This window comes from Callorhinchus milii, unplaced genomic scaffold (assembly GCF_018977255.1).
Source record: "Callorhinchus milii isolate IMCB2004 unplaced genomic scaffold, IMCB_Cmil_1.0 Scaffold1, whole genome shotgun sequence".
Lineage (NCBI taxonomy): Eukaryota > Metazoa > Chordata > Chondrichthyes > Chimaeriformes > Callorhinchidae > Callorhinchus > Callorhinchus milii.
Genome location: NW_024704742.1, coordinates 33,818,002 through 33,830,405, shown reverse-complemented (window position 1 = coordinate 33,830,405; position 12,404 = coordinate 33,818,002). Strand labels below are relative to the sequence as shown.

The 12,404-nt window shown below is 40.4% G+C and overlaps 1 protein-coding gene across 3 annotated transcripts in view; it reads left to right on the top strand.

Moving 5' to 3' along the window:
• Positions 1-3,602, top strand: part of ap1ar (adaptor related protein complex 1 associated regulatory protein) — a 41,417-nt gene extending 37,815 nt beyond the window's left edge. For all 3 annotated transcript variants that reach the window (XM_007897002.2, XM_007897003.2, XM_007897004.2), the window contains one exon: positions 2,856-3,602. In XM_007897002.2, coding sequence (XP_007895193.1) covers positions 2,856-3,118 — 263 coding nt within the window. In that variant the 3' untranslated portion in view covers positions 3,119-3,602. The remainder of the gene's footprint in view (positions 1-2,855) is intronic.
• The last annotated feature ends 8,802 nt before the right edge of the window (positions 3,603-12,404 follow it).

The following is a 12,404-nucleotide window of genomic DNA, read 5'->3' as shown; positions in this document are numbered from 1 at the left end:
CCAGTGAACATGGAATTCTTTTCTGTAGAAATTACGGAAGGGTATGCTGCAAAACTAATCTTAAAATAATTTTTCAGCTATGATTAGTTCCTTTTTTTAAAAAAAATAAGAACTGAATCAAAGTGGTGAAGCTAATCTTTCAATGTTTTTAGTGTATAGCAGCATTGAAACAGAGGAAGGTAATTCAACCCATCAAGCCTGTTCTGTTATTTTGGAAGCATATAGTTTAGCTGACAGTCCAATCCAGTGCTGGAGATGTGTTGCATTGTCGGAGGTGATGTCTGTCAGATGAGACGTTAAACTGAGGTCCAATCTGCCTGTTCAGATAGACATTAGAGATCCCATGCCCTATTCCCCCAAATTAAAATTGGTCACTCACTGCATGGCTATTTGTGGGAAATTGCTGTGTGCAAACTGGTTGCCACATTTCACCCACAAAATACACTGTCAATCCTCTTTACAGCTTCTCCTGTGAAACACTTTGAGGCATCTCAATGACTTGATAAGGCACTATATCAAACACAAGGATTATTATTATTTTATTAGGTCATGGGAAAAGGCCGTTCATCTGACTGAACCGGTTTCACCAGCTAATTAGATTTTGGGAGACATTTTAATTCTAATGGTCTGTCTTTTCACCAAACCCCTTTGTAGCCCCTTCTACTCAAATGTACATATTATGTCACACTCTTGTGTAGAAAATTATAAGAATTTTTTTTAAGTATGAAAGGTATTTTTATTTCAAATCACTTCTCTGTTCTCTGCGAGTTCCTGAGCAGTGACTCATTGCTGTGCAAATCAAACTGTATTGATGTGAATGCTAATGGCAAGCAGTGCTAACGGCAGAATTCTCATCACATTCAGCATCATTAGGACACAAACAGCTGGTGGGGAGAGGAGGAATGGGAGTATAATGCAGAAAACAAAAGTGACTGGAAAACATTAGTTATATTTCACTACAGGGGTGAAATGGGATATAGTACATGGGTAGTTCGGGACATATGTGACTACCAGAAAGGTGGAGGGCAAACTAGATGGACCTTGGTCTTTCCTCTAGCATTTCTTATGTTCTTATATGAAATGAACTGTGAGTGTTTTCAAATTCTGCAATTGAAACCATTACACATTTTTCTGAATTTAGTTGTTGGTAAAAGCCTTTTCTACATTATTTGACAAAAATGTTGAATAATTTTACCTGCTTTTGCTTTTGTCACTGAAAATTCACATTAACCACTTTCACCACCTACACAACGCATGGGGTGAAAGCTGAGATTGCTGAATGTACTATTTGAGGCATTGAAATACAAAGCTCTTGTATCGTTTATGAGCAGAGAATTACAGTGCAGCTGACTGGAAGAGTCTGTCATTCATCATCATAATGTAACAACCTTCCGAGTGCTCTGAGTCTGAGATTGTGGTGATGCCAACATGTAAACAAGTTATGTAACATTGGAGATTTAGATGTGTGTCAGATGATCTGATTTTCCAGCAAGAAACTGAAACATGATAGCAGCCATTTCCTGATGCCTTGTATGAGTCATCTTTTTAATTCATTTTTAGAGTTGAGGGGTACTTTTGACAAGAACAAATAAATGACAAATTGCTTTTTTTTGGTCAGCTGGGTGTCTGGAACACGTGAAAGCCCATCACCATGCTTAAGAGTATCCAAACCAAGCTGGGAATTCCATGAATCCCACCTAGATATGGAAATTGTCGCATCCAATTACTGGCTATCCTCTTGACCAGGGAAGGAGGAAAGGTAAGCAGGGTCTTCTTGGAGCTAAACTGGCTCTAGGGTGACGTACTTGGCAAGGAATGTCAGAAATAATCAACCCTCTGTGGCAATGTCAGTAATCCGTTTCTTGAGCCAGGCGGGTCTGCAGCCTGGTTCATGAGTCGGACGTGGAGAAGCAGATTGCTCACTGAGGAAAAGGTTTCTTACCACTCAATTCCTGTTAGCCCTGCAAGCCAAAGCCCTTAAATGAGGACTGGTCCTAGCTCAACAGTACCCAAACACACACACTGTGGTCTCCAAGCCTTGTTTCTTGCTAACCTGCGTCTAATACTTTCTAGACTTAGGTAACTAAGAAACATCCCTCTGGGGAAAGAATGCACATTCCATTCTAAAGTTGGACATTTCCATGTATGGTTGGCATGCATGGCACTCTGATTTGGATGCTCTTACGATTGGTGACGTATTTCCACATGTTTCAGACACCAGGAAGCCAAAACAGAAAGTTATGGTTCTTCTGATTTGTAGTCGGAAAGTCCAAATACTTCCTCTTTGGAGGACTAATCTTGTTAGTGTACAATTTGGGGGCCAAAATGTCTGTTCATCAATGATTGAATTCTCAATTTCATATACTGGTTAATTTTGCACTGCAGAATTATTAACCGAATATATTGCTGTGAGCGGTATCATGACCAATGAGCAGCCACTTTAGTGGTCTTTTCTTATAAGTAAACATGTTAATCTGTTGCAATTTATGAATCAGTTATTTGTTATTTAAAGCTTTACTTGAGTTTCTAATTTCTGGAGGTAATTATTCTGTCATGCTATAATCTAATCAAACAAATTATTTCTAGCTTCCAGGTGACTAGTACAGAGAAACCCCATTATAACACAATGGTTTGAGTCTCCATTATCTCAGGCTTTATGTTGTAAGTTGGTGCAATAACTAAGCCCAAATTTAATTTAACGCAACTACTACTTGCATTTATATAGCAGCTTCACGTACAGTGGCATCTTGAGACACTTCATTTAAAACTTTGGTAAAGGAACTGTGATTGTTTACCATCCATATTTCATTCTGAAACATTCTGTGTTTAAAAAATACTTTTGTTTCTGATTCAAGGAATTAACAGACTGATTCCAATGAGAGAACGCTCAAAAACAGAGGAAGACATTCTGCAAGCAGCCTTGAGACACAGCAGCCGTAGGCCTGGGAGCAACCCCATGTCTGCTTCAGATGAGTCCACAGGATTGGAATGGGAAAATGATTTTGTCAGCGCCGAGTTGGATGATAATGGGAATTCCGAATATGCAGGTTTTGTGAACCCGGTTCTAGAACTCTCTCCTAGCGATGTGACTACTTCAGAGAGTGACCAGCAGGGTTGATAGTGCTGTTCGTGGACGACGTGGATTGATTGAGACCAAACTTTTGAAATGTTGCAAGAATGTATTTCCATCTACGTGGGACTTTTTACATTTTAAAGTGGGTGTATGACTCTGTGTATAGGCCACTAAAGAATGCGGTTGATTTGTATCACGTTAGCACACTTATGGATCTAATTTGCTATATTTCTTAACAGATTATTATGTAGAAATGTGTAATTATCAAATTTCTTTAAAAAAATACTGAAAAATGTATTCTTCAGCACATTTCATGTGTTTAAAAATTCAGTGAATGCCCTTTCTTTATTAAGAAATCTGCTACGAAATACCACAAATTAGACCCCGCAATTTCTGATAAGTGCAATTCTTGTAAACTTCAAACTTATGAATGTTTTTTTTAAAACCCGCTACTCTGGGTGTGAACTAAAGAAGGCTGTGACGTGATTGGGGAAAAAATATGCTATAAATGGTTAAAAGTTTCTAGATCCCTGATGGTTGTTGTGTAAGAATTTATTTTCACGTGGGTCGTTGCTATTCTGGTTGTAGGTCTGGTATTATAGGTTAGCACACTAGATTGGTAACTTGGCCCATTGATCAAGTTTGATTTCTTGCATTAATTTATAAATACAGTGGAAGCTGCTTAAGAGGGACAACTCAATGTCCCGCCCATTGCTGTTCTGATTGGATGGGAAAGGGACCAATTAGCAGTGGCTCTGAGGTGATTGACAGCCTGGAGCTGCTTGTGAATGGATGGGCTCTCCACCCAATCGCAAGTGGCTCCAGGGTGTCCATTGCAATTTGACTCCTCCCCTTCTCCATTGTTACTTTTCTGTTCCTCCGCCCCCCTCATTGATTGACAGCCCAGAGCTGCTTGTGAATGGCTGGAGTACACTGTCAATTAATTGCAATCAGTCTCCTCCCATTCCCATCCCGAAGCTACTCGAGACACAGAAAGCACGAGTGAGTAGGCGCAACAGTGACCGGCCGACCGGCATGATATCTTATCCTGATTAACCAGCACATTTAAAGCATCTGAAAATACAAATAATTAGGGCTGGGCGTTGCGTCCGGTTTATCCAACGCCAAGGGCTAACCAATCTAAACTACGTTTAAGCGCTCTGAGATGCTAACCTGCGTGGAGGGCACAAGATAAGTGCAAGTTGTTGTTGTTAACCAGTGTCCGGCTTAAGCGGCTTCCACTATATCATGAAGCCTTTTGAAATTGAATTTGTTTTTTTAATTTGCATATCATGAATGAATCCTTGTTTCTGTTAAGTTGTGAATCATTCTTAGTTGAGTATGGAAACTCATTTTCCATCCAAATGCGTTTTGTTACTTTTTTTAAAAAAAATTAAAAGTATTCCATCAGGACAAGTAAATGGTTGGGTTGATGGACCATGGAATATGTAATTGCATCACTTTCTGTTTTTCTGTTCATTTTTCACAATTTCTTGGAGGCAGGACAGGGTGAAGATGGCAATCATTTGGCAATTCTGTGAAGTACTTCATCCAGCTGCTTGACTAAACTGGTAACGGATAATCTTGCCCACTGAGAACATTGAATTTATAGGTTTTGGGTTTCTAATTTGGTTTGTGAGGAGTGCGTAGTGCATGATTAGTGACATGGGATGTAGGTTCAAATCCAGTCCAGATCCGATCACGTGAGTCCACATTCTATAATGGTACTACTAAAATAATAATCATCCTTGTGTTTGATATAGTGCCTATAATGTCAAAACACCTCAAAGCACTTTACTGCAATTACTGTTGAGTGTATTGACTATATTCACAGGTGAACACAGCAGCCGATTTGTACACATCTATCTCTTGCAAAAAACAATTAAGTAAATGATAATTTCTTAATTTGGAGATTGTTGGCCAGGACACTAGTAGAAACTCGCTTCCGTTTTTGAATACATTAAACCCCTGGCTGGCCAGACTAATGGTCCAGCTGAGCCAGGATTTCCAGCTCAGTGTAATTACAATGCCAGTACTGGCTTTTTTCAGTGCCAAAAAATGCTGCTAAATGCCGTAATTGTAATCGTTTGAATCTCGTGAGAAGAAGATGGCGAATAAGCTCTCTTCTGCTCGCGGGATTCAAACTGAGTCTGTCAATAGCTCAGACCACTAAATGCCAACAAGAATGGTGAGGTGGGGGCCGGGTGATTTGGAGAGTGGGTAGGCGGGAGTCTACATGCGGCTTGCGGAAATGTTTTTTTTAAAAAATTGCATTCCAAACCCAGTCCGGCTGGGTACAAATTCTGGATACCTGGAGTCCAGTAACCCAGGGATTTGCTGTAGTCCATTGGGACCTTTAATGTCCACCTAAACAGGCAGACAGAATATTGGTTTAAAGTCAACCATAGGACGGCACCTCCAACTGCACATTGGAGTGCAGGGCAACACTGAGTTCATTGGTGAAGTGGTAACAAGATCAGTTTGGATGAAGAAGGTTCCTTTATGCGAGGGGTCCATTTGATCTCATCCATACATAATACCCACCTTACTGGCTCCCATCATAACATCAAGATGTGTGTTTTTTAAGTAAGTCTCATACCATAGGCTCAACCACCCTTCCTGGAAATCTGTTAATTACACTCGGCAAAATAAACTTCCTGGTGTCTGGTCTGAGATTTCCTTTTGTAACTGTATATCTATGTTCTCTCATTCTGCATTTGTTCATTCTAAAGTATGGATTTACATATGTCTCCTTTCAAGATGGTTTATCGTCTCATCCAAAGGACAGCACCTCCTTTGGATGAGACGTTAAACCATCTTGAAAGACTTATCAGAGAGTGACCTTATAGAGGTGTGTAATATTTAAATGGGATTGAAAATGTTAAACCCTCCCAGCACTGCATTGGAGTGTCAATTTAGACTATGTGAGTTCAAGTGCCAATGTGGGGCTTGAACACACAACCCAACTGCATCTGCCTCCCTGCAGGAGAATCCTTTGCCAGATAACATTAACGGGATGAATGTCAGGCTTCGCCACTGTTAAGAGCTCTGAGACGCTATCCTGTGTGGAGGCCACTATATAAGTGCAAGTTGTTGTTGTTGAATGATGAACGCTGGAAGGTATCAAGGAAGCCCTTTAAATGTTGCAAACGATGGTCACTTGTCACACTGTTGGCTAATGAACACGATAAAGTATATAAAAAGGGGAAAAGCTTGAGTTACAAAGGATGTTGCAGATTGGCATCCTTGCAGATTGGCAGAGCAATGTTTTTTGAAGCTTATTAATGATTTGTTTATCCTTAAAAATAAAATGGTATTTTTCTGGCTTTTGGGGGCTATGATTCCAGTTGAGAATGCTAGTAGAATAATATATGCATCATTTTACAAGTTATACTGTACTATAATAATAATCGTTGCGCTTGATATAGCACCCTATGTCGTTGTGAATGTCTCAAAGTGCTTTGCAAAATTTACTGTAAAGTTTAGTGACTATTTGGGAGCGAACAGTTTCCTTGTAGAAAATTAATAACATTCAAATGAGTGTGGAACTAAACTGACGTCAGTTGTGGTGCAAAATTGGCCTTCGTAGCCCCTGGGCTATGAGGACAGATGGGGAATCAGCCTTATGACAGTTGTTGTGAAGTGCACATATGGGTATTGTGCGAGGATAGGATTGCATTGGCTTTGATTGTCCCACCACTCCATGTTCACATAAGCCTCCTGATACTCCTGTCTGAACTTGCATGAATTCCACTTGAATAAGTTACCAGAGGTCAACCAACTACCTCATGCTGAGTCAGTTATTTCCAAAAAGAGTGGAAGGAAATAAAACCAATGAAGTATATTTTTTTCCGAGAAAGGATCAACATCTTTGTTTGGTCCGAGTTGCAGTTCCTCTTTCTGCTTATTAAAAACCAGCTGTACCCATTGCTGCTTTGATGGCAACCAAAGGCTCCAATATGGAATGTCGATCGGCACACAGACAGACACACACTTATATTCAGCTGCGAGGACTCCTGTGGGAGGACTCATTTTGGCCATGTTGTTTTCTGAGTGGGCAACTCATTTTGGTGCACTGTTACATTTTAGGTCATAACTCATGAATGATATGCGATACCTGAAAACAAAATGTTCATGTCATTCCCAGGTGCAAGACCTTTCCGATGAGGTATAAATCATGTCTCTACATCAATCGGTTATTGAGATCCTTCTTGAAGCGCATGCAGACAGACAGATATTGTCATTTTATTAGTATAGATAGATACTTTGTGCGCTTTGGTTGACTTTTCAAAACTGTTCAAGCAGAGTTGCTTCCTGTGGCATTTTTAAAATACATCTGGCAGCAACCATGGCATAAATGCTGCAATTCAATTTGTTTTTTTACTCTTTCTCTGTGGTTACTGGCCAAGATATCATCACATTGCAAGAAGGTCATTTGCATCCTGAGTTACCAGAACTGAATGTCTTGATTCTTATTTTAAACTCCCGACAGCGCCCATTCTACATTACTCCGGCTGAGTTGGAATTACATACAATCTGGCCTTTTTTATTGCAACAGTAAATTAGTTACTAATCTAGTAATAATCCTTGCATTTGGTATAACGACTTATTATGTCCAAAGGACGTCTCAAAGCGATTCACAGGATTTACTGCAGAATTGAGTGACTATTTGTCAGCAAACGCAGCAACACAATTGGGCACAGCAATATCCCACAAACAGCTGTGAAACAATCTTATTTGGAGCATTGTTGGCCAGGACACTATGAGAAACTCCCTTTTCTTTTCCAAAAGTACCATGGAATCTTTAACGTCCACCTGAACCAGGGATCTCGGTTTAAACATCTCAAATGTGAATAGAGTCAGATAGACTGACCCCTGCAGTTCTGGGAATTGCTGCATTGTTGGATTGCATTGGCTTTGCTGTCTTTTAAAGGAAGGGTAATTTAGTTTAATGACTGTCTCTCTAAATGAATCAGAGTGAAAGTAAGTGCTGAAAGTCATAACTGTAGTTGTTTTATTCCCCATTTAAAGAAACTCATTCCATTGCATGAAGTTTGAAATTATCCCTGCAAATAGCTGTGAAGCAAGCAAGGAATTTTATCCGGGGGTTGTCAGATACCGGGGAGAGAAAACAATGGTGACTGATGGACTTTGTATAAGGTGACCTTTGGGTTAGTTGAAATTAACAAAGCTTGAATTTTGCTCTTACAGTTTGATGTGATCACAAGGAACAGTATTTATAACACACTCTTTGTACCTGTATCATGTAATAAAGCCAGGTATCGGTAAGAGTTGTTACGGAAGTGTTGCTCAACAGCAGATGTTAGTTTTCCCCTAAGGATTATTCCTTTCAGCTAATAAAATAAGTATAGCAAGAGGGTTGCCAAGTCATGTCTAGGTTAATCATTCATCCTGAACTTTAGCAGGAATTCTTAGGCACGGAGAAACCTTAGGCAAGTTTCCTTACTTCACATGTCTCAGTTTACCAAGCAGTAAGTAAGAACCCAATTGTTAGTTGATTGGCAGATCGCTTTCCAGAAGTAATATTCCCATCAAAAAAAAATAATAATAATTTGGTTATTCAATCCACAACTCTTTGTGGAACACTGCTGTGCGCAATTGGCTGCCGCATTTTACCCACAAAATATACAGTCCATTCACTTTACAATATATTCTGTGAAGCACTTTGAGATATTTCGGCAACCTGATAGGGTGCTATATCAAATGCAAGGATTATTTCCCAAGAACTCTGGGAAGCTACCTTGCATGAGGGGTGCTAAAAAACGCAAGTTGTTATTGTTGGTCACTAGGCAAAAGCTTTGGGTAATATTTCCCTTAATTTATAGTAAATATCACCAGTCGTATCTTCTAGAATATTTCATTAATTAGGGGTCCCGAAAATTATGAATAATCAATCACAGAGTGATTTCAATAGTTTATGAACTTGGTCTGACAAATATAAACACTATTTAATGTGAACAAATAATAATAATCATTGCATTTGATATAGCCCCTTTCACATCAGGACAACGTCAAAGCGCTTCACAGGAATATACTGTAATATGAAGTGACTGCGCATTTTGTAGACGAACATCCATATAAAGAGTGAAGAGATTAGAGAAAGAGAATCAGCCTGAGAATACAAACTATATCATCAACAGGACACAACACAGGAGAGTGATTTGCAGTTACTAGTGGATTGGTGCTGAAATCATCAGCACAGTGTGACGGCAGTAAAGAAAGGGATCAGGATCTTGAAATGAATAGATCATAAGTTCACAACATTTATCATCAAGTTTATTTTATAACATTTTTCTGTTTAGTAAGGTAGTTGCAATGACCGCAAGATTACAATTTGAATTGTAGATCATTGTAGATTACAAGATTGATTACAAGATTGATTGAGCCCCATCTCCAACCTCCCTTTCCTCTCCAAGGTCTTGTAACGAGTTGTTGCTTCCCAGCTTCGTTCCTTCCTCTCCCGCCACTCCCTTCACGAACTCCTCCGATCGGGTTTCCGTGCCGCCCACAGCACAGAATCAGCCCTGTCAAAGTGACAAATGACATTCTGTCCATTTGCAACCAGGGCTCCCTCTGCCTCCTCGTCCTCCTTGACCTCTCTGCTGCCTTTGACCCCGTTGACCCGTTGGGGGGAGCATATTAACCTGAAATGGGGAATGGTTAAACAGGTAGGAAACAAAGTGTAGGGATAAACGGGTCCTTTTCAGATTGGCGGGATGTGAGTAGTGGAGTGCCACAAGGATCAGTCGTTGGGCCTCAGCTATTCACTATCTACATCAACGATCTAGATGTGGACATCAAAGTTAACGTATCTAAATTCGTGGATGACACAAAACTAGGAGGAAGTGTCAACACAGAGGATGACATTAAAAAAATGCAGCGAGACATAGATAGGTTAGGTGATTGGGCAGGTAGGTGGCAGATGAAGTATAATGTAGGGAAGTGCAAAGTCATCCACCTAGGTAGCAAAAACAATAGAGCGGGTTATTTTTTAGAAGGGGAGAGATTGGAATGTGTTAGCGTCCAGAGGGACTCGGGTGTCCTTGTACACCAATCACAGAAAGTTAGTCTGCAGGTGCAGCAGCAATTAGGAAGGCGAACGGTATGTTAGCATTCATTATGAAAGGATTAGAGTATAAGAGTAGGGACATCTTGCTGCAACTGTACACGGCCCTGGTGAGACCACATCTGGAATACTGTGTGCAGTTTTGATCTCCTTATTTAAGGAAGGATGTACTTGCCTTGGAGGGGGTGCAGCGTAGATTTACTAGGTTAGTACCAGGGATGAGTTACGAAGATAGGCTGATAGAAACCTGTAAGATCATCAAAGGGCACGATAGGGTAGATAGTGGGAGATTGTTTCCCTGGTTGGAGAAACTAAAGCCAGGGGTCACAACCTTAAAATCAGAGGTCAGCCGTTTCGCACTGAGTTGAGGAAGAACTTCTTCACTCAAAGGGTGGTGAATGTATGGAACTCACTACCCCAAAGGGCTGTTGACGCTCAGTCCTTGAACATATTCAAGACTGAGATAGATAGATTTCTTATTGGTATTAAGGAATATGGGGATAAGGCAGGGTTAGGTTATTAGCTGGAGTTAGATTAGAAGATCAGCCATGATTGAATGGCGGGGCAGGCTCGAAGGGCCGAATGGCCTACTCCTGCTCCTACATGTTATGTTATGACCACACTTCCTCATCCACCGCCTCTCCTCTCACCGCAACCTTCACGGCTCTGCTTTAACGGGTTCAGATCATACCTCTCACACCGCCTCCACTTCATCACCACAAACGGTTTCTCCTCTAGCCCCCACACCATCACATGCAGCGTTCCTCAGGCGCTGACAGCATCGCCATCCATAGTTGCATACTCCACCTTACTAAGCCAGTCCAGAACCTTGGCATCTTGTTTGACCCTCAACTTTCTTTTCTACACAACATCCGTGCCATTACCCACTCTGCCTTCCCTCACCTCAGCAGTATCGCCCGGCTCTGCCACTGTCTCACACCACTACACTACAGGACTCCACTGCGCATACACTATTAATGCATGGTAAGAGGTCATTCAGTTCAACTAGTTCATAGTAGGATTTATGCACCTGCTACTCCCCTCTCCAAATAACTCCCTCTCAAACACATTGACGCTTCCTGTTTCACTCATAGCTTCCTTCAGTAAGTTCCACAAATGTTAGTGATGAAAATGTTTCGCAAGCGTTATGTTGAGAAATATCAAAAAGGAAGCATATTTTTAATTTGGCTACAAATCCTTTAGCACATTTTCATTTTGAACAAAACTCTGCATACTAAGATAACAGAAAAAACAAAGACAATACACAAGGTCGGAAACAACTGCATTACTAAACATTACATTTATTGACTGATTAATTGATTGCAACAAGTTATAAAAAGGAGATGCAATGCTCAGTATGTAAAAAATATTTGTTTCAGTAAATTGTGTGTAAATTATGTTTAGGTCAAGTTAATCAAAATGCCTAGGAAATCAATCAACTAAAACAGCACAGTACTTTGTACATAATAATCCCTTCAGCACAGAATACACAATACAGTTATAATATGCTGTCCAAACTAGAAGTAAAATATTTAAATACTCCTTTAAATGAAGATAGATACCTGCATTGATATATCGTAAATCATTAACGTTTATTGTGCTTCAATGTGGTTTAAATTGGTGCATACCAAGCACCACTCATGCTCACAGTTATTGGAAAACATGACTCATAGGTGCAGTCTTAATTGCAGAAATGTGGCTATTATCAAAGTACTGTTAATTTTCTGTGCTGAAACTGCAGATGGTGGGTAACCTGTGGTTTCATTCTTCACCATGCTTAACTGTATTCATGTTTTTCTGCTTGTTAATTTAAATCATTCAAGGCACAAAGGAAATGTTCGTAATATTCTGTGCTACTGAACCCTAGTTGCTCATGCCATTATTGGTAACGTACTTCCTTTTAGTCAATGCGCTCTGGACAGGTATTGAGATACAGGAAAAGATGACTAAAAGAGGTAAAGTTAAAGAGGTAGGTTTTGAGGCAAGCTTTGAAATTGGGAAGGGAGGGAGCAAGTTGCAGGGTTTCTGGAATGGAGTTTCAGAGAGCGGGGGCAGAATGGCTGAAAGCTCACCCATCGATGTTGGGATCCATAGCATGAGGAACATGATCAAAGGGAGCGGCCAGGTCAGTCGAGTTGCAGGAAGTTGCAGGAGGTAGGGTGGAGTGAGGCTGTGGAGAGATTTGAACATAAGCATGAAGATCTTGAATTTGATCTGCTAGAGAATGGGGAGCCAGCGGAGCTG